Source organism: Aulonocara stuartgranti, assembly GCF_965226115.1.
Source record: "Aulonocara stuartgranti genome assembly, chromosome: 2".
NCBI classification, from domain to species: domain Eukaryota; kingdom Metazoa; phylum Chordata; class Actinopteri; order Cichliformes; family Cichlidae; genus Aulonocara; species Aulonocara stuartgranti.
This window is the reverse complement of record NC_138940.1, coordinates 34,826,428-34,851,262: the sequence shown is the minus strand read 5'-3', so window position 1 is coordinate 34,851,262 and position 24,835 is coordinate 34,826,428. Positions and strand designations below refer to the sequence as shown.

The following is a 24,835-nucleotide window of genomic DNA, read 5'->3' as shown; positions in this document are numbered from 1 at the left end:
TTGAACATAGTGTGGTTGAATGATGTGACGGTCACACAACCATCTCTATAAGTTACAGAGAATGTCTATGAAATATTCATGAAAGAATGTTTTTCTTGTTGTCTTTAGACATACCAATAAATGTGTGGAAAAAAAATACTATTGTCCTTGCATGTTTTCCTGACCTGCAGATATCTGAGAAAATCATTCCCACCACAGTTGTATTTCTCATGGACAACAAGAACAATGCCTAAGTCCTTTGGTATACCTTTTTTCCATATTAAAAACAAATACAGGATAAAAACAGGGCTCATGCTGCAACACATAGTTTGCTTTAGGGTGTCAATAGGAACACAAAGGTAATACATTCACTTCTGAATATATTACCTTATACTTATTTGTGTTACTGCTCAAGTTTATATAATGTAGTAACCACTATTAATAGAGTTAAAATTACACTGAACATCTGCTTGTGACAAATAGCCAGAGTTATATTTTTTGTATTTTGCAATTAGACTTTATTTTTATTTAGTTTTTTCAGAGAGGATTTTCTTGTTTCAGTTTATTTTTTAGTGTTTACAAATATTCAATTCTAGCATCGTTTTTATTAGTTTAGGTCTTTAGTTATTTTTGTATGGAGGGCATATGTTAGAGGTGATCAATGCATCATGCACCGGTTTGTTTGTTTGTTTGTTTGTTTTTTGCTTTTTTACCAAACTAACAAACTAAGGATATTTCCTTTAGTTATCTCCAAAAGTTAATTCTGTTCATCCGGATGAACAGAGTCAACTTGATTCAACAAGATTTACTTGCCTGGATGACTGAGAATGCATCAAGACGTTTCCTTTAGTTAGTTTTGTTGTGTGAATTGTGTTCACACAACACAATTCACAACAAACTACCACTGAAAATAAAAAAAACTATTTAAAATATTTTTAAATGAACTAATTGAAGCTAAATTGACCCGAAAACAACTATACGACTAAAAATAATACTTTTCAAAAATCCTGGTACGGTAGTTATGTTGATGTAGTAACATTTTCTTTCGCTAGATGGCAGTAAACAAAACGTATCTGTCTTAAATGAGAAAGAGGAAGAAGTAACGAGCCAATCAAATTCCAAGGCACCATATTGAACAGTTGTTTTGACTCCAGCCTGTTCTTCTTTTACAGTTTTTACTTTGTATTTGGCTTTTTTAAAACTTAAATAATTCGCATTTACAATTAAAAGACAAATAAACGTAATACTCGCGCGGGAACAATGAAGCTGGCGGACATTAAAAAGTTAAAAGTGGCCGAGCTGCGGTCCAGACTTAAAGAGCTGGGGCTGGACAGTAGAGGGCTGAAGGCTGAGCTGGTGGAGCGGCTGTGGTCCGCAGCAGAGGGGGAGCCGAGCGGGGGAGACGGTGAAGAAGAAACGCTGAAGCTACATGACAGCTCACCTATACTTTTAGTACAGACAGAGCCAGCAGACGTCCGCCCTCCATCCTCAGAGATTGGTGCTACTGCGCGACATGAAGTAGACCGCGGCTACACAGACATGGCCACACAGACTGTGGCTGAGCCCAGTCCAGCTGCACCACAGCCCGACTCGGAGGCTGCTGCTGCTGCGGGTGTCACTGCCTGCCCTGCGGAGGGAGGAGAACAGGGGCATGCGGAGGGTCCAGTAGAGGAGGACATGGGCAGAGGAAGGTCGTTCTACGAGTTCAAAGAGGAGATACGATACAAGAGGTAGAGTATGGTGAAGAAACCCGCCCCACAGAGGGCATCGGGTTCAGTGAAAATCCCTCACATCTGTCCACAGCATACTGTAATTACCGTGTGGAGCTCTCGTTGTGGAGTTTCATATGTGTAGGTTCTCTTGGTCTTGAGAACTTGATAAAGTTTGTAAAGATTTTTAAACTCTCACCCAAGACACTTCTTTAGTACCACATCCACTGATGGAAAATCCCAGTCAAACGAAGCGTGGGCCAAGTCCAGAATCACAGAGACTTTATTAATCCCACAGGGAACTTGAGTTCTCATAGCGGCACACATACAGCAAACGTCAAGCACTCATATAAAATGAAGAGTAGAAACAGAGATATTAATTGATAACTATTAAAATAAATATAGAGATACAGGTATAAATATAAACATAAATATGCATATAGACATAAAAGTACACAAATATGTGTGCAATATATGTCATTGCGTACAAAAGTGCCAGAGTGCAGTGAGGTGTGATTAATCCTGTTCTGCATGTGTGGGCCTGACCCAATTGGATGAATTAAAGAGTTTGAAAGCAGCAGGAAGGAAGGACCTGTAACGTTCCCTCAGACAGGAGCGTGAAGGAATCTGTTGCTCTCAGTGAGCTAATCAGGTCATGTTAAAATAGGTTTTCTCAGTTTAAGAGAGAAGAAGGATTTAAAGCTCTTCCAATATTGTGGTCCTGGTTACTGCACCACTGTTTAGGAATATGTTTTAAATTCTTACTTTGAATGATTTTTTTTATGTGTATACATGTGTGGATGGAGCAGGTTTTTTTTCTTAAGGCCAGATTAGCATTTTATTTTTACTGTATTTATGTGTATTTATACTTTAATATTTCCTATTTTATTATTGTTATTTTATTCTGTGCAATGAACGATGAGTGAACGCATGTAAGAATGTATGTATGCTCGTCTGCTAAAACATAAGCTCTGATCCAGTTTCACTGCAGAATGCATAGCACAGCGGCATAAAAGGAATCTTTATCTTTGTGTTTTATTTAGATTTAGATTTAATGAAGTTCTTAAATCATTAAATGTGACATGTCTCTTTTTTTTCAACCAGAGCCAAATCACCACAGCCCCCTGCGGAGAGGAGTGAGGCAGAGGAACAAGATGAAGATAAAGTCAGACTAGATAAATGTGTGAAAACACACCCACACAAATTTTAATCAGCGCTTGAGTTTTCTTATGAGTTACTTGTTTTAATTTTGTCTGGACTAACCCCCAAGGGTGTATTTGATTTGACTCCCTGAGTCTCCTTGTCGATTACTCAGATGGCTCTCACCTGCACTTCGAGGTGAGTCCTGATGGATCCTCTGGCCAGCCGCGGTTCTGGGCTCAATTCCCCCTGCTGTGGTCAGGCTGCAGGCTCACCCATGGGGTGCAGCAGGGCAGGGTGGGCTTTGAGGTGAGGCTGGAGAGGAAACTGTTGACTGCACAGCCAGATGACCATGAAGTCAGGGAGCCATATGGACTGAGAGTTGGCTGGTCAGTGGCCGTCTCCTCTCTGCTGCTGGGTAAGAATGACGTTTTTTTCATATTTATTGTCTGTAGATGTGATTTACTTGTTAAAAAGCTTCTGAATCCTTCTGGGTTTCACGTCAGGTGAGGATGAACTCTCTTTTTGTTATGATGGACGTGGTAAAAAAGTGTCAGATAGAAAGGAAGAGAACTTTGGAGAGCCTTTTTCGGAGGGGGATATCATCGGCTGTTATGCTGTGAGTTATGTTTTCAGTCAGCTTTACTAGCGCTCGAGTGACTTTTCTCTCATTTAAACCATTTTTTTGTGTTTGTGTGTCATGTTCACACCTGCACACACCCAGTCTTTCTCCTCAGATGGCGCTGTCGAGCTCTCTTTCCATAAAAACGGTCGTTTTGTAGGAGTGGCCTTTTCCACGGACACCTCGGTGCTACGGGGTCGTGCTCTGTTCCCTCATGTCCTCTGTAAGAGCTGTTCGTTCAAATTGCTCCTGGACCCTGCAGCTCAACCCTGGTACCCCGGCCCTCCGGGGTTCACACCGTTGGCCACTCTTCCTCCTGGGCAAAGGGTGTGCTCCACATCAGCTCCAACCTCCAGAGCACAGTGCGAAGTGAGAGTCAAATTTAGATTTGTATTCCCAATCTTTCTACTACTAAAGGCTCCTCCTAAAGTTGAAATTGTAGTGTGAAGATGAATTGTAATGTTTTCTAAGAATTTCCTCTGAAAGTTTGAACTAAACAAAGTTCAGATGATCTTGCACATGGAGCATTTTAGCCATAGAAAATGCTCCTAAGGTGGAAAATTGTTGGGAGTGGAGGATGTAAGCAGGGGGGAAAATGGCAGAACGACAACGTTTAGTGTTACAGCAGTGATCACCTGAGTCATTAGGATCATCCTATGGGAGCCATGAATGTTTGTGCAAAATTAAATTTTCTGACAGTTGACATGTCAATTTGTTATGTCTTATCTTCCTCTCTGCTCCACCAGGTGGTGCTGATGGTGGGTCTTCCTGCCTCTGGGAAGAGCGTCTGGGCGAGGAATTACATGAAGCAGCATCCAGAGAAACAGCACAGACTGCTGGGAATGGAGGAGCTGCTCGCTTGTATGATTGTCAGTCAGATCTCCGCTCTTCACTCCTGTGATTCACATTCAGAGGTTATGGTTCGCACCTGATGTAAAATGTTTGACCCGTGTGTATGTGTGTGTATAGAGTGGTGGGCAGAGGGACAGCAGGCTCCAGCAGGCCTCTCACGGTCTTACTGAAATAATCAAGATGGCTGCCCAAACTCCTGGAAACTACATCCTAGACCAGGTAATGCTTCACGGTCAAAAAAAAAAAAAAGACTTATGAGATGTCCCCTTGTGAAACTCACTGAAGGATAGTAGTTGCTATCAGGTGGTAGAACAAAAGCCGTTATTGGAGAATCAGCCTCTGCAAGCAAAGTGTCAGGAGACCAAAGTGAACTGGTTCATTTAGGCTCATGTGATAGAGGTTTGGATGAGCAGCAGAAGATTTTCTGGTTTCAAATCGGGCCTCGGCAGTCTGGAGTTTGGGATTATTTCTTGGTCCTATTAATAATTAAATATTTACTTTAAAGCAGTTATATGTGGAATAAAATCTAAACTGTAACCACCACAGTTATGAGCAAAGAGCTTCGACAAAACATTTCACTATGCTGTAGTCTTAGTAGTTATTTCACTTCATCTTTCTGTTTCCAGTGCAACATCCTCTTCTCTGCACTCCGTCACAAGCTGCGGCTGTTCACAGGCTTCAGGCGTCGGGTGGTGGTGGTGTTTCCCTCAGGCGACGAGTGGAAAAGGCGACTGTCGCAGCACCAGATGAGAGACGGTGAACACATCCCAGAGACCGCCCTGCTCAAATTACAAGGTTTACCTACATTTGTAATATTATGTTCCATTACAGGTCTATATTAGGGGATCAGAAACAAAACATGAATTTGTTTCATATGTTCCATTTGGTCTCTACAGTAATCCCTGTAAATTTACACTGAGGAATGGGTTCAGATTCTTCTTGGTTAAATCCGTGAATCCTTCAGAAAGAAAGGTTCTTCCTCTCATTACTCGGTTTATTGATATCATTTAAGGTCTCAGATGTGCTGGGAGCCACAGAGTTTATAAAAGATCTTTACAGCTGGTGCTGCTGACAGTTAAAATAAACAGCAGTCATTCCTGTAATACTTTCCTCTCTCTGTCCAGTGAGCTGCAGTCTTCCAGAGCAGCAGGATGACCTCCTGGAGGAGTTGCAGTATGTCGAGCTGCCGCAGGAAAAGGCGCTAAAGCTCCTGCAGGAGTATAAAGATGAGGCCCGCAGACTGCTACCCCCCGTCCCCAAACATGAGAAGACACGGCGACTTTACAGGAAAAGACCCCACCCTCACGGTCCTCCATCCTCTCACAGGACATGGAGTCAGCCGCCAAGATACGTGAGTGCCAACCTGGCTCATTTCTCTCTAAAAGCACAGCTGCATTTGCTAGATGTTAAATTAATTTTGTGTCATTCACATTTCAGTGGAGCGTGCCTTATCAGGATCAGGGGTATTACTACAGCGCGTACCAGAACTACTCATGAGCGAACCTGGAGCAAGAGGACTCGAATAATGCTGCTGCATTACCAGTGATTACATAACACCAACACTGCTGAGGTTTTATTATATGGAACTGCACACTCCCTGCTCAAACATAATCAGTGTCATATTTTATCTTTTATGAAAAGACATGGACACTTTAGGTTTTTATTCAAAATATTTTAATACATTTTTACTTGTTCTTGCTGTACAGTGTATAAATGAATTACACAGTACTGAATTATCAGTAACTTGTAAATAAAACCCCAAACTTTAATCAGTCTGTTTCTTTGTGCACATGTGGTGGTGTCAACTTGGCATCGCCTCGTCCGCGTTGGTCTGGAACTACGTCAGGTTTAACAGTCTGATAAAGCAGCACGGCTCCTTTAGCTGACGGACAAAGCTCCGACCACAGAGGGCTGCTTCTGTCCAGCTGCAAAACTTCCTACAGTGTGCAAAATACAACTGTGTGAGAAAGTGTTTGCCCCCTTCCTAATTTCCTGTTTTGTTTTGGAGTTTTGTTACATTTAAATGCTCCAGATAATCAAATAAATTTAAATATTAGACAAAAAGGTAAGTAAACCTACATGGCTCTGTGTGAAAATAGTGATTGCCCCCATATCTGTTCTATCATAAATTAACTGGTATATCACAACTTTGGAAAGCTGAGTTCAATTTGTCTAGCCACACCCGGTTCTGATGTAATCACCTTAACGAGAAACATCTTTATTTAGAAACTGCATTTACTTGTGCCGTCTTTGTCTAACATTTAAATTTGTTTGATGATCTGAAACATTTAAGTGTGACAAACATACAAAAAAATAGGAAATCAGCAAACACTTTTTCACACTACTGTATATAAAAAGGCAGAATTGCCTTATATGCTTGTAATCTCTCCATAAAGTGATGATTGTACTTTGTTCCCTACTGCAGACGCAAGTACAAGAATCTCGTTTTGGTGTTGGTCTGCAGGTATTTGTATGTCTGTAACATCTCACCGTTCTGCTGACAAGGACGACCTCTGTGGACTCGCTGGCCTCCACTCCTCCTTTCCAGTACAACTTTCTCACTTCATCAGAATTTAAGGAGCAACTGAAAGCACACAGATTAAAATTTATATCTTTATAGAGCCATTCAAATCACATTTATTATTTCACGATGCTTGATTTAGGATTGTGTGCAGCTTTATGCTGCCCTTCTTAACCTCAGCTGGGCAAATCTGGTTAGATAATTGAGACCTAATCTAATAGTAACTTTAACTTTGGACTTCATTTTGTATGACACCTTTTTATAGGCTTGCCATCATGTGATGTCATCTTTTATGGTCTCTCAGTTGTCTTCATTATTACTTCTGTTCCTTTACTTTTAGTCTTTCACTGGTGTGCATTTTTATTGTTTCTATTTTAACTCTCTATTAACTTTACTCATCTCAAGCCCAAATATCTAACTTTTATATGGGGCAGTAAAACTGTTTTTTCTTCTTAATACTGAACTTGTTTAACTCCAAGAGAATTATTTGTAATAGGAGTGAGATTCCAGTTACAAATGGATTTCAAGAATAAAAAGAAAAGTTTAAAGAAGGTTTAGATTCCCTAAACATACATATAACACATCATGTAGTCTTACAGCCTAAATATATATTTGTTTAAGCCTCATTGCAGTTATTTGCAGTCAGTGCTCCTGAATGTGCTTTTAATTCAGTCAGCTCAGGAAATTGCAGTTTTTTTCTACTCCTAGGTCTGTATGATGTCAAAGAGAGAGGGTAGCCCTAATATAGTCATCTCACTCTGGCTGTGACCAGAAGCCTCACCCACTCATGTTCTGTTTACCAGAGGCAGCCAATCACAAAAAGGTTGCAGGGGATTATTTTGAACTGTGACTCATACAAAGCTACTTCAATAGTCCACATGGAAAACTACGCAGTCTTTAGTAGTGGAGATGTGGTCATCGTGATGATTTTATCTTTATAAAATTTTTTGCCATACTTTCATTTTCTGAGCAACTTTCACTGACACACCTACTTCAAGAAATCTGTGCTGCAGGTTTCACAGTATGGATTAAAACTGAAGCGACGACTACCTGACGTAAAACTCGGCACTCGGTCTTCCAGCGCTGGTGTGATTCAGAGCGACGCCCATCAGGACGGGCGGTCCTAGGGAGCTCAGAGGAATATTCACCTGGGACAGAACAGTAAAATTAATAATATTAATATTTTAGACCTTTCATTACTTAGACAAAACAGCTGGTGCAAAGTTTTATTAAAGAAAAGTGACTGTGTGAATACTGCTTTAGGCATAAAATCCTTGTTTTACACTGTGATGTCGTGAGGTCCCATGTGTAGGATCTGACCTAACAATTTTCCACTTCATAAAAAAACTTGGTAAATTTTCTGATGTGTGGATCAAATATTAGGGCTGAGTCAAACTGTGGTGCCAAGTTTCTGGAAGCTGGTTTCACTTTGTGGGGCCTATGACATGCATGATTGAACAAGAATTCTGATTTTGAGGTATTTCACTGAAGGAAATCTGCTGACACCATTTAGACTCTTTAAAAAGAGTTGCTAGCAGGCTTCTGGCGGTAAGTATACGTGCATAAACGTGAAACACGACATTACAATTCTGAATAAAAAGAATACAAACAGAAAAGGAATGACTTTTCACCTCATCTCTGATCTCGGCGCACACAGAGGAGAAAAGCTCTGAGATGATGGTCTCTGGCTTCCTCTCCATCATGGCTATGCCGATCTGCTCCTCACACACCCTCTGTCCTAGACGCTCACACACAGCCTGAGGACAACAGGGTTGATATGAGCAACACATCAAGCATTTTGGTGAGACTGAATCCTCTTTATTCATATCACCTTTGGCTCTGGGTGGCCTCCGGGGATATCCAGGAGCCCTCCCGCCTCTGCCACCTTTTGGCTCCTCCTGATCATGACCACCTGACCATTGCTGGTGCACAGTATGGCACCGACACCTAGAGGCTGAGCCAGCAGCATCAGAGGATCTCCGAACTCTGCCTCACCATGCTGTCGCAGCTTGGCCACCCCACACGACCAGTTTGTCCCCAGGTAGTCCTTGTAGCACGTGAGGCCTAACCTCAGAGTGAGGAGGGGTGCAGGGTGTGGAGGAAGTTTGTCTGCAATGCCATTAAACTCTCTGTAGTCATGATTAGAGGCACCCTCAGCATTTTCTGTCTGACTTATACACCTGTTATGTATTTCACCCAAATCCCTCTGTCCTTGATTGTTTTGGTCCTCTGTGTGGTGGAAAATGGTGCCATGGGACAACGGAGTGGAAGGTGGATTTTGTGGATCTGCTAAGCAGAAAGAATGTAGCCTGAATTTTGCCCCGTTGAAAAGCCACGGCTCCTTGGACACCCGCTTCGTCCACACCTCATCTATGTGACGCTCCAGAGCCAGATCTGTCTGCCTGTTAAACCTGAGAGAGGAGGAATTGATTTTACATGACGTGTGATGAAAAGTATTTAAAGGATGTACTGCACTGTATGTTTGCACCTTTCTGAAAGCTCCACTTGTACTTGAGACTCGAGCAGCCCATGCCAGTGTGCACAGTGCAGCAGCACAGACACCTCAGGGTCCATCATTTCCCACTGCGGCTCTTCACTGGAAGCATCAGTTACTTGATCCAAGTTGTGTTCTTTGAGAAGACTTGGAGTGGGATGGTTTAAGATGTTAAGATGGTTGCTGGAAGTGATAGGAATGAGCAGGATTAGAAATGAGTCTATCAGAGGGACAGTTCAGGTTGAGCACTTTGAAGACAAAATCAGAGAGGCAAGGCTGAGATCTTTTGGACATGTTGGACAAAGGATGCTGAAGATGGATCTGCCATGAAGTAAGGACATCAAATTATTAAAAAAAAGATTTCTAAATATATTAGAAATTTGCAACTATCATGGCAGCAACTACCTTTAAAATGCATGATTTTTTTAAATAGACACAAAATAATTGACCAAAATAACTGATTTAACTAATTAAACTAAGCAGCCCTAATGTTTGCATAAATGCAGGTCCAGGTGAGCTGTAAGTATACTGCAGTCATCCTCTAATTCAATAAAGTATTCTGATTCTGATTCAGGGGGATATAATGACAATTTCAACAGGGCCCGTGGGATCATGACAGCATTGGGTGCAGTGGCATAACCAAAAACGGGAGGACAACTTCTTTAAGGCGTCAACAGTTTGTTCAATGCAGATTTGTCAGCGAGGTTGAAAAGGAGAACAGACACATTTAAAAACGTGACCGCTCAGCGTCAATTTACTCACATAAAAGCTCCTGATTTGTTACTGCTAATGAAGTTATTCTTTATTTACTTACCAGTAGCTCCCAATTTTTTCCACCATTGGACTAAAAACAGTCAAAAACTTTCAATGAACCGGAGAGCTGGAAAGGAATTAAATAGGAAGTGCGACTTCCTGATAAAATAAACGTCTAACATAACAACTCCTGTGTTCTCGTTTACTCTAAGATAATATTGTCTGGTTGATTTTCTATAAAACCAAATAAGGACAAACGTTTTGTGGCTTGTTTACCTGTCGTTTCCGAGGTAGGCGAAGAAGAAGCCAAACCAGCGAAAGGTGGTTTCTTCCTCTTTTCCCACGAACGGCAAAAATTTGCTTCTTATCACCACCTAGCGGCAAAGAGTGTAAATAATAATAATGTTATATTGTCAGTAAGATATTACTGACAGATGTGGAAAAAAATATAAATTTTGTGCATATTTCTACAATGTAAATTATATTTATGAATTATAGTTATAAGACAAACTTATTTTAATATTAATTATAATCCAATTCAATCCAACTTTATTTATAAAGCACTTTAAAATAGCCAGCACAGGACCAAAGTGCTGTACAGTAAATAAATAAATAATGTAGTGCTGTCCAAAAGTCCTCAGCACCCTCTCAATATTTTTCAAATATTGACATTCAAGGAAATGAGTGGAGGCTCCAAACGTTTGCACAGCGCTGTGTGTATTTAATTTAGTTTTCTTTTCTTTTTAAGTTGACTTTTAATTCTTTTCTGGAGTGACTTTTTATTGTTTGAAAATGCATAGTTTTAATTGTATCTATTTTTATTTTATACTATTATAATATGAATGTCATTACAACATGAACATGATTTTAATCACGTTGTCAAAAGAAAAGAAAAGAAAAGAAAAGAAAAGAAAAGAAAAGATAGACTGCAGGTCATAACTTCTTACCTGAAGATCAGTTCACCTGACACTCGGCGGCCGTCTCGGGTCTCTCCTCCTCCTGCCTCCCCTTTCCCTCACCCACCTGTTCTCTATGGAAGCTCCGCCATAGCTCACAGAAGAGCCAGAGAATTTTGTTTCTTATGGTGTGAAAGTCTTTCAGGTGCCTTCTGTGACAGTGAAACTCCAAGTTAACTGTTATGTGCCTTTTAATGAAGAGTGGCTTCCATCTGGACACTACTGTAGTGAAGTAGATTCTGGGGTAGGATTTTACGTGATGTCCACGAATGCAGCACTACCACCCACACCTTCCCAGCTGATAATTAGCGGCCTTATAAGAAACAGCTGCGCTTCACTACCACACGGAGGCATTTGGTAGTCTTTTACCATCTAAGGGGGCTGAGAGCATTAGGCAGCGAAGCACTGCAGATCTCCTCAGGAAAGCTACTCATTCTAGTATTGCCCTTTAGAGAGTGGATTGCGCCATGCTGCTGCTGTCTTGTCTTATGCTGTTTGTTTGTTTGTTATGTACGGTGGCCCCTAGAGACAAAGCACGTACAAACTCCAAAACACATGCAAATTCCAAAACACATGCAAACTCCAAAACACTTGCAAACTAAAGAACACACGCAAACTCCAAAACACGTACAAACTCCAAAACACTTGCAAAATCCAAAACACTTGCAAAACCCAAAACACGTACAAACTCCAAAACACTTGCAAAACCCAAAACACTTGCAAACTAAAAAACACATGCAAATTCCAAAACACGTACAAATTCCAAAACACTTGCAAAATCCAAAACACGTACAAATTCCAAAACACGTACAAATTCCAAAACACGTACAAATTCCAAAACACTTGCAAACTCAAAACACGTACAAACTCCAAAACACTTGCAAAATCCAAAACACGTACAAATTCCAAAACACGTACAAATTCCAAAACACTTGCAAAATCCAAAACACGTACAAATTCCAAAACACGTACAAATTCCAAAACACGTACAAACTCCAAAACACTTGCAAAACCCAAAACACGTACAAACTCCAAAACACTTGCAAAACCCAAAACACTTGCAAACTAAAAAACACATGCAAATTCCAAAACACGTACAAATTCCAAAACACTTGCAAAATCCAAAACACGTACAAATTCCAAAACACGTACAAATTCCAAAACACTTGCAAAATCCAAAACACGTACAAATTCCAAAACACGTACAAATTCCAAAACACTTGCAAACTCAAAACACGTACAAACTCCAAAACACTTGCAAAATCCAAAACACGTACAAATTCCAAAACACGTACAAATTCCAAAACACGTACAAATTCCAAAACACTTGCAAAATCCAAAACACGTACAAATTCCAAAACACGTACAAATTCCAAAACACGTACAAATTCCAAAACACTTGCAAACTCAAAACACGTACAAACTCCAAAACACTTGCAAAATCCAAAACACTTGCAAAATCCAAAACACGTACAAATTCCAAAACACTTGCAAAATCCAAAACACGTACAAATTCCAAAACACGTACAAATTCCAAAAATCCAACTTTCTCCCACACTGAAAACACTGGAATGATAAAATTATTTGAACATTACCTAATAAGACTGATTCAGGACAGACAATTAGTTATTTTAAACTTTTCTAGCAGTCCTTCACAAACAGGGAACAGTCTGTCTATTCTCTCCATCTGTCAGCTGCTGCTGGCTCTTCCTCCTCCTCTTCCTCACACACTGTTGAGTTTGTCCTGGTGGATCATCAGGGGTGCAAAGCCTCACAGATGATGTGCAGCAGTGGGTCCCTCAGTCTGTCCTCACTCTGGACACTTGCAGTCGTCACACATGGAAATCAAATGTGTGATAAGCTGCAGGATTCAAACACAAGTGTGACTTATAAACACATGTTCATATTTTTATTACACAATCAGAGAGAAAGAAACAGAGAGAGTGCAGGACAGACAGACAGGTGACAGTCTCAGGTGTATACACTGCTACAAAACAGCACAAAAGAAGGAGGATTTAGTGTTTGTGTTATTACGAAACAAGAGGAGTTCCCAGATGGTACAGTGGACACACATGTGTGACTCCTGTGATTAAAGCATCTTTCTTTCAGCTTAACGAGTGAACCGTCAGCTCGTTCAAACACACGTTAAAGTCCGTTTGGCTCGACACCACCGAACAGAGGCAGCAATATAACACAGCTAACATTAACAGTGCAGTGAATCCTGCTTGTGCTGTGATATTCAGGACTGCAAACCGAGCAGCATCACTGACTTTCAGCTTGTTGTGTTTGTGGATATATGACTGACTTTAATTATTGAAGAAAATATAATCTGATCAAACATTATTCAGCTTTAAATATTGTTCAGCTTTAAAGTTACTGTGCAACTGTGTAATAAAAATGTGCTCACGACTTTGGCCTTGAGAGCGATAAGAAGCGATCGCCTCATCCTGCAGGTGCAAGATATCTGCAAGCGAAGAGACTAGAACACCCAAGGCCGATTTCCTTTTATGGAGTTGTTTTTTCTGCTAATGCAGCACTTTCCTCACAACCCCCTCCTGTAAGTTTTAGAGAATATATACCCATCCTCACAGCAAATATTAGGAATCTCTTGATGTGAGCTGTGTTGAGAGGTTGTCTCTGTCTCAATAAAAGTTCACTGATTCCCCATCTGCAGCAGGTGTCCGGTTGTCTTCATTCTCCGCCAGCCTGGTTAAGTCAATTCCTCCTTAACATCTAAAAGAACCTATTTAATGAAGGAAGACGGGTTCACTTTGTGTTTAATATTATGCTGTTGTTGTTGTTTTTTTTTATATCCTTCAATTGGCGTCACGAACAGGATCCGCTCCAGGTCAACTGGAACGGATGGGAGGATTTCGGCCGTGGTCTGAGTGAACGGAGTTTGGACAAAAGCTGTGTGCACACAAAAACAAGGTAAGCAGACCTTTTATTTCTGCTATATTGAACATTATAAAAATACTTAGTGTCCAAACTCCTAGTAATTCATAACCAAAATTGTCTGGCTTACTTAAGGCTTGTTGAGAATCAGACAAGTGAATAAGAGATAAGTGAATAAGAAATAAGTGAATAAGTGAATAAAGATAAGAGTGAACTGAGGTCTGACCACGGTTGCAGCCGACGGGTTGCTCTCCGGTGTCGGATAAATACCTCAGTGCAGGTCTGGGACCTTGAAAGGGTTTATTAGTAACGCCTTTCTAAACAAATTAAAAGGTTAAAGGCCTTGAGAATATTTTTTAGTAATATTCTCTAAACTACAGAAGGGTTAGGAAGGCCCAGAGGACTTTATTAGAAAAGATCCTCTAAAACTTAAAAAGGAGAAGTACTGGTTGGAGTCCAAAGGAGGGGTCCCTTTGATCAATAGGAGAAAACGGATCTCTTCTTAAAACCCTGATGATTTTAGTGTTTTAAATGTTTTGATGTTCTGTTTGATATTGGACACACATAAATACACGCTGAATGCTTGCTGTGGAACACTGGGCAGGACAGTTTGGTTCTCCGTTGTTCACAGATTACACAATTAAAGGAACTAGGTTCCTCTTTTGGTTAAAATAATACACCACACATAGAATTTTTTTTACACATTTCTTACATACATAAGGAGGGTAATGAGTGACTGCAGGTAATGTATGAAGTGTGAATGAGACGTGTGAACAAGGTGACAACCAACTAGCACCCCTATCAGGAAGCTCTAGGCAAGGTTACCCGCCAGACTCCGGTTTGGTAGAAGCTTGGTAACACCTGAAGGGATATTTCAGTGCTGACTCACCTTTAAAGCAGCGCCCCAGCTGTTAGTGCCTAACAGAGGCAGAAACCCAGCTGGCCCAAATTCTCCTTTAAAATCAATAAAAGAACACTCCTCCATTGACAGTAAAATGGATGGAGAATTAGATCGAGAAACTAATGATGATGGTTGGGGTCCCGGTGTTATTCTTAGCACATTGGGAGAACAATTAACATGTGTTGAGACAGTCATCAACTCCACACACCAGCCTAAAGAAGCAAAAAAGCAGAAAGAGTCATTGAGGAAAACAGCTGAAAGGTTAATGAAAGAAAAGGGAAAGGACGAGGGGAGTAGTGGTAACTGGGGAATAATCTGGCAGAATAAGGCTATGCAGGCAAAAGAGAAAGAGGAAGAAGCCAACTCAGCAGCAGCAGGTGCAGGTGTGATAAGCGGGGTGAGACACAGAAAGGAAGCAGATAAGCACGCAGGCCGCAAAGCTAAATTTAATCACTGGGTGTGTTTATGGGAAACTGCAAAACCACACATGAAGAAAAATAGGTCTCAGCCACCTCCCTATTCTGCCTCAACTCCTCCCTCAGCAGGCATATATCCGGTACTTAATATCTCTGGTGGAATAATGACTATTGGAGAAGAACCGCCCGTAGCTCCAACTCCCATAGATACCAAGCATTTTTGCCCAGGAAGCTCCTCTCTGTCGGCGACATCCTCAGCTAGTAGTAGAGCCCCCTCTTCTATGTCCCATTGTTTTGGAACCGGATCTGAGGGCCTAACTGACCCATTTGCGAGCGCACCATTTGCGGTTCGAATGAACAGACAGGAACCCACTGAACAACAATTAACTGATCTAGAAGCAGCATTACGCAGCTGCTTAAATGAACATAGGTCAGTGGTCCAGGTGAATAATCGTGTTGCGTCAGCCCCTCTTTCCCGGTCCAACCCCTTTGCCAGCACTCCTGTCGCTGTTAAAGGAGATCTGACCGCTACTGCAAAAACTGAGCCTGGCACTTCACCAAATGTCACAGTTACCATGTCTTTGGTGGGCCGTCAGGATCCGGAAACACAGATGAGTTTAGCCCACGTTTTTACTGACACTGCTACCCCACCAGGCGGGGAAGAAACTGAGGATACTGATGATGAACTCAGTGACCTTAACAATACACGCCCCTCTACCCCTCCCAGTTTAGGATATCAGACTAGATCTAAGGGCCCTGTGCCTCAGCCTCCAGGCATATTTCCCCTGGTCCAGACTAAAGCGCAACGTAGACCAGTGTATCAACCTTATTCATTCGGAGATGTCCAGGCCCTAGTGGACAAACTCCCTGACATAACGGAGGGAGGGAATGCCTGGTTGGCTGGTTTGGATAAATACACAGCTGGACAGGACCTCGCACTGGGAGATTTTAGAGCTATTATAACTAGGTGCACATCCCGATCTCAGGCAGCGGACCTGGAACAAAATGCGGGTACTACCATGCATGAGAACGAGGTGCCACTAATGCAGGCCTTGAGGTTTATTGGACCGGCCCTGCGCAAACAATTCCCACCCAAAAATCAAGGCACCTTACAGAAATTTAAATGGGAGGGAAAGCAAAATCCCACCCATTATCTAAATCAGGCTGTTGAAGACTGGGTGAACCATACAGGTCATCACCCCAGTAGGACTTGTTCACAGAGCATGTGGTTTAGAAGGGCGGTGCTGAGGGGCATTCCGGAGTCAGTAAGCCAGAAAATGGAGGATAATCCTGATTTGCAGGACTGTGACTTTGCAATCTGGAAGAAACATTTGATTTTTAATCTTAACAAAGTGCAGATTAAGTCTGATGATAAAGCGGAGAGCGTCGAAGATTTACAGTTGCAACTGTTGAAGGTTCAGCTGCAGAAAGCTAAAAACGACCTGGGTGGAAAAGGTGACAAGCCTAAAAAGCAGCTTGTGGCCGCTGCGGCTCCCCCTCCTGGTCCAGTTGCCCCTGATTTGTATCCGAACCCATGGCCAACTGATCCACAGCCCCCCCAGTATGGTGCTTATCACTCCCCGGCCCCTTATGGGCAGAGAGGTTCCCCATTTGGAGGAAACAGAGGTGGTTTCAGGGGAAGGGGTCAGATGGGAGGTGGTAGGGGAGGCCAGATGTATGTTTGTTTCCGGTGTGGACAACCTGGACACTGGGCTAAAGCGTGCCCTTTGAACCCGGCTGCTGGAAGAGGCAGGGGAGCCCGTGGTGGGCCCTATCAGCATCCTGGCCACAGAGGTGGACCTCGTGGTGCTTTAGTTGAAGTGCCCCCGGCCCCACAGATGCCTGTGATGGGGTGGGAGTACTACGAGGGTGGTCCCCAGCTATAGGACACCCCACAGACTGCCCAGGACAGTGAAGGGACAACGGCGGACCCTATGCTGTCCATAACTGTTGATAGAAGAAGAAGCAGCTTTTTAGTGGACACTGGAGCTACGTACTCCACCATTAAGGATGTTGCTCGTGAAAGACTTACTGACAGAGTGATTACAGTGGTGGGCATATCTGGGGAACCTAAAACTCTGCCTTACACCGTGCCCCTCCCCACAACGGTTGGAGATCAGACCTTGTTACACACCTATGTTTGTTCAAAACAGGCGCCTGTGAATTTACTGGGAAGAGACTTGTTGATTAAATTAGGAGCCACAATACTCTGCTCTTCACAAGGCCTAACTGTGACTCTCCCTACTGGGGTTGTGCTTCCCTGTTCTGATGGGCCAGAGGGAGGTGGTCAGTTTCTGCTGCAACCCTCCTCCTGTTTGGCGGACTCTGCTGACATCTACTGGGCATTATTGGAAGTTGAAACACCTGCTGAACCAGGAGTTTGGACTGCTTTTCAGCAATGGCGGCCGTGGCTCTCACTCCTACATCCTTATGTCCCTCCCCCTGACCCACCTCATGTTACACTGTTTTATGACAGGCATGACACCACCTGGTACCAGCACATGTTCCAGGAGCAGTGTGAGGGGCGGGCTTGGTCTTTGAACATGTCGTGCATTTTTGCGGCACCGGAGGGAGTGGCAGCAGCGGTTACTTTTACAACAGATCAATTACAGTGGTACATGATGTCTGATGAGGCAGCTCCCCATGTGTCACTGGCCTTACATCCTGGACACCAGGCTAAGGAGCTGGGTGGAATGGTTAAACGTTCCCTTGCGGCCACTGACTGGACACCTACAAAACTCCCACAGGTTTTGTTTTCTCCATCTACCAAGACATACCAAATTTTAAATGATTGCTTTAATTCCTCAACACTGCAACATGGAGTGGTCAGCGGGTCACATGGCAGAGAACACACAGACCACTGTGATGCTGCGCCTTTACTCGACTCTCTTCCAGATTGTTTGTGGTCCCTTAGACCCACAGATGTAGGTTTAGTTGATGTGGAGCCAGTCTCTTTTCAACTGTCATCTGCTACCCCTTTGTGGCAGCCTCAGTACCCACACAGACCGGAGGCTGAGGCTGGGATTGCAGAAACAATTTCTGGTTTGGTCACTGCCGGTGTCTTGGAGCCCTCCTGCTCTAAGTGGAACACGCCCATCCTACCCGTTGAGAAAAAAGGCACGGGGAAGTTCAGAATGGCACATGATTTGAGAAGGATTAATGCCTTACTTGGCACTCCTACTTTGCCTGTGCCTAATCCTTATGTTGCCTTGACCAACCTCCCACCATCTCATGCCTGGTTCACCTGCATTGACTTGGCTAATGCCTTTTTCTGCCTCCCACTTCGTGAGTCACTGCGTGACATTTTCTCATTTACATTTAGAGGCCGACAATGGCGTTACACTCGCTTACCACAGGGATTTGCCCTCTCCCCAGGACTGTTTAATCAGTGTTTGAAAGAACTTTTACAAACCAGCCCACTACCATCTGACTGTATGTTAATACAATATGTGGATGACCTTTTGCTGTCTGCCCCCACGGCTGACATCTGTTTGGAGGCCACCAGAGTGGTACTTCAACACCTGGCCAACACAGGTTTTAAAGTGAGCAAAAACAAACTACAGATTGCAAGAAAACAGGTTTCTTTTCTAGGCCGCATGGTCTCACAGTCCGGTATTTCCTTGTCCCCAGAACACAGGAACTCCATTTTGCACCATCCAAAACCTTTAACTGTAAAAGACATGTTGTCATTTTTGGGCCTGACTGGTTACAGCAGGACCTATGTCCCAGACTATGTTGGCCTTACTTCCCCTTTGCGCGCTTTGGTAAATGAACAAGGCATGAGAAACCTCTCTGCTCCCCTCTCATGGACTACAGAAACAGAACAAGCGTTTATAAAGTTAAAACAACAGCTTTCTGTCGCCTCTGACCTTGCTGTGCCAGATTATGCTTTGCCTTTTCATCTTGATGTTTCTGGAACTGGAACCCATATCAATGGTATCCTGTTCCAGAAAAAAGGGGGAGAGAGAAAAGTGTTGACATATGTAAGCGTAATGCTTGACAACACTGAAAAACGCCACCCACCGTGCACACAACACGTTTCTGGACTTGCAAAAATCATTCAGAAAACAGCACACATAGTGATGAATCACCCACTAAAAATTTTGACATCACACAGTGTGGTGGCCTACGTCTCCTCACAGGCCTTCACACTCACTTCACTCAGGCAGAGACGCCTCAGTACCATTTTGGAAGCACCACACATCACCTACTCACATGAAGGCATAAACATGGCTGATCACATGGGATCAGGGGAACCACATATGTGTGAAGAGGTTGTGCAGGTACAGGAGAAAATCAGGCCAGATTTGCAGGCAGAACCTCTAATGGATGCAGAAAAAGATTGGTTCACAGATGGATGTTGTTTCAGAACTGAAAGTGGAATGTTGAAGGCTGCATGGGCAATAGTGGAACAGACAGACATGAGATGGAAAACAGTGAAAGCAGAGCAGTTGACAGGACAACAGTCTGCACAGAGAGCTGAACTGAGAGCGGTGATTGAAGCCTTAAGGATGGGAAAGGGACAGAAAGTGAATATATACAGTGATTCAGCTTATGCTGTGGGAGCAGTGCATGTGGAGCTCAAGCAGTGGCTAAGAGCTGGTTTTTTGACAGCCAGCGGAAAGCCTATTAAACATGAGATAGAAATGAGGGAATTAGCGGAAGCACTGTTGTTACCTGTTAAGGTGGCAGTGGTAAAATGCAAAGGTCACAGTGCCGGATTGGATTTAGTGGCATTAGGTAACAAACAGGCCGACTTAGTAGCGAAGCAGACAGCTGGTTACTTACCCTCCCTGATTATGGTAATGGACCCAGAAGCCACACCCCCTCCAGAAAGACCACCCATACAACTAGGCCTAGCCACAATCAGAGAGTTACAGGACAAAGCCAGCCCCCAGGAAAAATCATTATGGGTAACAAGAGGGGCCACAAACACAGATGTCTGGCGTGGCCCAGATGGAAGGCCCATTCTACCGCCAGGGGTCAGACAGACAGCAATGGAAGAGGCACATGGAGTGGGGCATGTGGGACCTGCACAAATGATGAGGAACTTAGCCACCTGGTGGCACCCTTATCTAAAAGACATGACAAAATACATGGTTAAAACCTGTAAGGAGTGCAACCAATTTGGAATCAAGCCCGCCTTCAAGCCAATAGCAGGGTACTTCCCCATCCCACTTTGCCCAGGGAAAGAAATAATCATTGATTACACAGACATGGTGGACAGAGTAGGTAGTTACAGGTACCTGCTGGTGGCTGTGGATGCATTTTCAGGTTGGCCAGAAGCCTGGCCGACAGCAAGTGAAAACAGTAGAACTGTGGTGAAGTGTCTGATTAATCATTATATACCACAGCATGGGTTTCCCGAGGTCATAAGGTCGGACAATGGTTCACATTTCAGGAACCACGATCTGCAGAGGGTTGAAGCCGCATTAGGTTTGAAACATAGGTTTGGCTCAGTTTACCACCCCCAATCTCAAGGGAAAGTGGAAAGGATGAATCAAACTCTAAAAACTAAATTGGCTAAAATCTGTGCACAGACCAAATTAGATTGGGTTAAGGCATTGCCTCTTGCATTAATGTCCATAAGATGCTCAGTAAATCAAACCTCTGGTTACACTCCATTTGAGTTGGAGCATGGCAGGCCTTTTCCTGGCCCCTCCTCTCACCTGTTAATGTCGGATGAAGCTGATTCAGACCTCGATCCGAGGACATATTATAACATGCTCCGCAGTTTTGTTGCCCAGTATTCCTCACAGGTCGCTGAAAGAAACCAGCAAGAGCTGAAAGAGGCGGCTACACCTGGAATGGACTACGTCCTCCTGAAAGTCACAAAGAGAAAGTGGGCTGAGCCTCGCTGGACAGGCCCTTACCGCATAACAGAGCGGACCTCCCACGCTGTCAGGCTCGAAGGGAAAGGTGACACCTGGTTTCATTACACACAGTGCGCTGCTGCCACCGAACCAGGAAGAACCTTGAGAGAGGTGCAGAAGGACCTGTCAGAAGGAGCTGCAACAGCATCACCAACCACTTGAGGGAGCCAAAGCTCAACCTACAAGCCGGCTGGTTACAAAAGGGGGTGTTCTTCATACTGAACTAAACATTTTTTATTTTTCTATTTTTAACATCTTTTATGACTTTGCTTTTATATTGGCTTGAGTTTTTAAGATTTACATTTTACATTGCAATAGTTTTAACTGCTGAAAGCTCATTTAAAGTTGTGTCACTGATACTTTTTGTTGCTCTTTAACTCCTAGAACACGCCCTTGGCGAGGTGGGGGGAACTGGACCACCTTTCTGTGCCCCATCATCCTCTATTAGACGACATACAAGCTAAGTAAACATGTCTTGGCCCTTTCCCCCTGAAATGACAGGCAGGCAAAGATGTTGCGTCTTTGTTTGCTTCCTGGCCCTGGGTCTCATTCCCATTGGCATAATCCTGATCTGTGAAGGGCCCCCGACACTTCTGACACCTTCAAGTTCAAAAGCTTCGCCCCCTTCTGACAGTCCCAATCTGACAAATGTAGCCCCTAGGGTCTTGCCCACCACTTCCTCTCCAGTTTTGCCCACGCCCGCTCCATTTAGAAAGAAACGACACACGGTTACCTCCTGCACCCCAAGTACGACTAGAATGATTACTCTCTGTGTCCCCAACAATAAAAGTTGGGTAGTCGAAATAGATTTCGCTAGCTTCCCAGTCACTCCCGTCACCAAAGACCAAGGGGGGGATCTTTTTAACCTTGCAGTACATCTCTCCTCCTCAGTGTGGTATATAACCCTGGGAGGTTGGCATCAGTGGAAGTGGTCCAGTTTAGTGTCAGAAACGGACCTCGATTGGTCCAAGCACTCTAGGGGTCAGGCTTTGCACTGGAGAAACCAAAATATGCTCAGAATAGCAAAAAAACCGGATCTTTCAGGCTTAATTTTTACCCTAAAAGATCTGGCCTTGACCTCCTGTCAACAATTTATACTTGCCCCTTGGACTGATCGCACCGCCCTGTATTGGCAAATGGAAATATGCCCTAGCGTTGGTGCAGCTCCAAGCTCTGTAGTTAAAGATGATAACCCCACCTTTAATGGCCCTCCGGTGACATATACAAACGGGGGGAGAAACGGCCGAATACGCATTGTAGACACAAATAAAATGTCTAAAGATGACCTCTTCCAAATTCTAACCGGTATTTCTGGAGCAACAAACAACTGGTTACTACTAGCTGAGCAAGCTGCTGACAAGACGGCTTCCGACTGCATAGTCTGTATGGCAGCCCGCCCCACTTTAAGAGTCGTACCGGCGCCAGTCAATAGTGCATGCCTCCTGCATCTTATGAACAATACAAAACGAGGTCATTGCTCATATCTGGAAAACCACTTTCCTAAAACTCAACGCTCGGTCTCTAATAAACCACCTTTCTTTTCTTCAGATGTAGCTGTGAACAATTTCACTTGTATTAACCTGACTGGCAATGCAGTGAAACTAGGTAGCTTGAACTCTTCTTGGTGCACTGAGATGACGGTTATGAAACCAAACTTCCGACCTACGGCTAGGGCTGATTTGTGGTGGTGGTGTGGCAATAACAAGTTATATGATGGTTTCCCTCGGGATGCGTCAGGTCTTTGCGCTCTCATAACTCTTATTTTACCTGTTTCAGTCACTCCAGTAGATCTCTCTATAGAAGTACACGAAGTTGGCCTCCCATCCTCCTCTGAACGCCGCTCTAAACGTTCTCTAATCCCAGGTTCAGCTCATAATCCAACCTATATTGATGCTGTAGGTATACCCCGTGGGGTCCCCGATGAATATAAACTGCGAGACCAGGTTAAAGCAGGATGGGCCTCGATACTTTGGATGGTTGAAATAAATGCGAATGTAGACAGAATTAACTACATTCACTTTAATGTGCAACTGTTGGCTAATTACACTCGAGATGGTTTTGAAGCTGTGCATGCACAGTTATCTGCCACTTCCCTAATGGCTTTCCAAAACAGGGTCGCAACGGATTTTCTCCTCGCAGAAAGAGGCGGAGTCTGCAGCCTTTTTGGTCAGGAGTGCTGTACCTATATCCCCAATAACACAGCTCCTGATGGTTCCCTCACTAAAGCTATTACTGGTCTCACAGCTCTTACTGTTAAAATGAAGGAACACTCGGGCGTTGATACTGCCATGTGGGACTCTTGGCTTAACATGTTTGGCAAATATAAGGCCCTTGTAGCTTCCGTCCTAGTTTCCATCTCAGTTTTTGTTGCTGTCCTAGTCACCTGCGGTTGCTGTTGTATTCCATGCATTCGATCCCTCTTCCAGAGACTGATTGTTACAGCTCTCACTCCTGAGGATAAGGATCTCGCCCGGCAGATGCCTTTATTAGCTGGTCAACTTCCCACCTCCTCGCCAACGGATGATGAAAACTCTGATCGTGAGGGTGACGAACATTATCGTCTTTCTCTTGTTTAAATGCTTCTAGAATGGTTGTTTCTCTGTGGTGTGTTGTATTAGGCTTGTTATTAATTGTTTCCCTCACCCACTTCCTCTTGAAGGATATATCTGGTTGAACTGTGTCTGGTCGGGTTGTGAGGGTTAAGCGATGTTCTCAGGGTCTCCGGACTTAAGCCTGAGCGAATGTGTACTCCCACCACTGGATATAAATTGTTTTATTCCACACCCCTTCCTCACTTTTTAACATATTCACTTTTGAATGTCCTTAGCAGCTACCGTTCTGTGTTTATTTTACGATTGATTTATTCTTTCACATTTTCACGTTTATATCTCTCATTATTATAGTATACTCTGCACTCTCCACATTTTTATCATTACTTATGCTTTTTGGTTGCTAGGTTACAGGAACTGTTAATTTTGTGTCACTACCCTGGTTGCACTGACTCGTTGTATTCTTGGTTGCAGGACAGCTGTTACTGCTTTCGTCGGGAACCGAGACTGCTTGCAGCCGACCCCTGGGCAGGGTGGTGCCTGGACTCTTTTCTCCTCATCTGCAATGACAGATAAAGACAAATGATAAGACCCGAGGAGTTTTTCGAGCCAGGCTTCGACACGTCTCTGTGTTCCTTTGAATGTTACTTATTTTTGTGTGTTGACCCATTTAAGATGGGTCAAAAGGGGGATTTGAAGAAAATATAATCTGATCAAACATTATTCAGCTTTAAATATTGTTCAGCTTTAAAGTTACTGTGCAACTGTGTAATAAAAATGTGCTCACGACTTTGGCCTTGAGAGCGATAAGAAGCGATCGCCTCATCCTGCAGGTGCAAGATATCTGCAAGCGAAGAGACTAGAACACCCAAGGCCGATTTCCTTTTATGGAGTTGTTTTTTCTGCTAATGCAGCACTTTCCTCACAACCCCCTCCTGTAAGTTTTAGAGAATATATACCCATCCTCACAGCAAATATTAGGAATCTCTTGATGTGAGCTGTGTTGAGAGGTTGTCTCTGTCTCAATAAAAGTTCACTGATTCCCCATCTGCAGCAGGTGTCCGGTTGTCTTCATTCTCCGCCAGCCTGGTTAAGTCAATTCCTCCTTAACATCTAAAAGAACCTATTTAATGAAGGAAGACGGGTTCACTTTGTGTTTAATATTATGCTGTTGT

At 43.3% G+C, this 24,835-nt stretch overlaps 3 protein-coding genes and 2 long non-coding RNA genes across 10 annotated transcripts in view; 3 read left to right on the top strand and 2 right to left on the bottom strand.

Moving 5' to 3' along the window:
- The first annotated feature begins 1,063 nt into the window (after window positions 1-1,063).
- On the top strand, window positions 1,064-6,071 carry LOC309690733 (heterogeneous nuclear ribonucleoprotein U-like protein 2). The gene is made up of 10 exons (XM_082508024.1): window positions 1,064-1,709; window positions 2,793-2,869; window positions 3,004-3,246; window positions 3,335-3,447; window positions 3,553-3,819; window positions 4,197-4,319; window positions 4,420-4,521; window positions 4,929-5,097; window positions 5,427-5,653; window positions 5,740-6,071. Exons 1-10 carry the CDS (start codon window positions 1,240-1,242, stop codon window positions 5,797-5,799), a joined length of 1,851 nt encoding a protein of 616 aa, XP_082364150.1. The 5' UTR covers window positions 1,064-1,239; the 3' UTR covers window positions 5,800-6,071.
- nudt22 (nudix (nucleoside diphosphate linked moiety X)-type motif 22) overlaps window positions 5,960-24,835 on the bottom strand; it is a 27,815-nt gene continuing 8,939 nt past the window's right edge. Inside the window, exons 1-8 of one of the 6 annotated variants that reach the window (XM_082507993.1) lie at window positions 11,018-12,145; window positions 10,347-10,444; window positions 9,312-9,500; window positions 8,655-9,234; window positions 8,455-8,580; window positions 7,874-7,971; window positions 6,793-6,886; window positions 5,960-6,239 (exon numbers count right to left, since the gene is read on the bottom strand). In XM_082507993.1, the coding sequence (XP_082364119.1) occupies window positions 6,072-6,239; window positions 6,793-6,886; window positions 7,874-7,971; window positions 8,455-8,580; window positions 8,655-9,234; window positions 9,312-9,400 (1,155 nt within the window). In that variant the 5' untranslated portion in view covers window positions 9,401-9,500; window positions 10,347-10,444; window positions 11,018-12,145 and the 3' untranslated portion in view covers window positions 5,960-6,071. The other 5 variants (XM_082507992.1, XR_014271792.1, XR_014271793.1 and 2 more) reach the window with 5 other exon arrangements.
- Window positions 13,347-17,159, top strand: LOC309690705 (uncharacterized protein). Its single transcript, XM_082507989.1, has 2 exons — window positions 13,347-13,735; window positions 13,863-17,159. The coding sequence occupies exon 2, from the start codon at window positions 14,917-14,919 to the stop codon at window positions 17,122-17,124; it is 2,208 nt and encodes a 735-aa protein (XP_082364115.1). The 5' UTR covers window positions 13,347-13,735; window positions 13,863-14,916; the 3' UTR covers window positions 17,125-17,159.
- LOC309692187 lies at window positions 21,686-23,932 on the bottom strand. The gene is made up of 2 exons (XR_014272239.1): window positions 23,618-23,932; window positions 21,686-22,309 (listed from the first exon to the last, which is right to left on the bottom strand). It is a non-coding gene; the product is annotated as an uncharacterized lncRNA (long non-coding RNA).
- On the top strand, window positions 23,604-24,713 carry LOC309692191. Its single transcript, XR_014272240.1, has 2 exons — window positions 23,604-23,649; window positions 24,135-24,713. It is a non-coding gene; the product is annotated as an uncharacterized lncRNA (long non-coding RNA).

Excerpts from the sequence above, each read along its gene's own strand:
- LOC309690705 (XM_082507989.1), top strand. The coding sequence starts at position 14,917 with ATGGATGGAGAATTAGATCGAGAAACTAATGATGATGGTTGGGGTCCC.
- LOC309690733 (XM_082508024.1), top strand. The coding sequence starts at position 1,240 with ATGAAGCTGGCGGACATTAAAAAGTTAAAAGTGGCCGAGCTGCGGTCC. Across the intron at positions 3,448-3,552 it reads ATATCATCGGCTGTTATGCT|TCTTTCTCCTCAGATGGCGC; the intron begins GTGAGTTATGTT and ends GCACACACCCAG. Across the intron at positions 4,320-4,419 it reads AGCTGCTCGCTTGTATGATT|AGTGGTGGGCAGAGGGACAG; the intron begins GTCAGTCAGATC and ends GTGTGTGTATAG.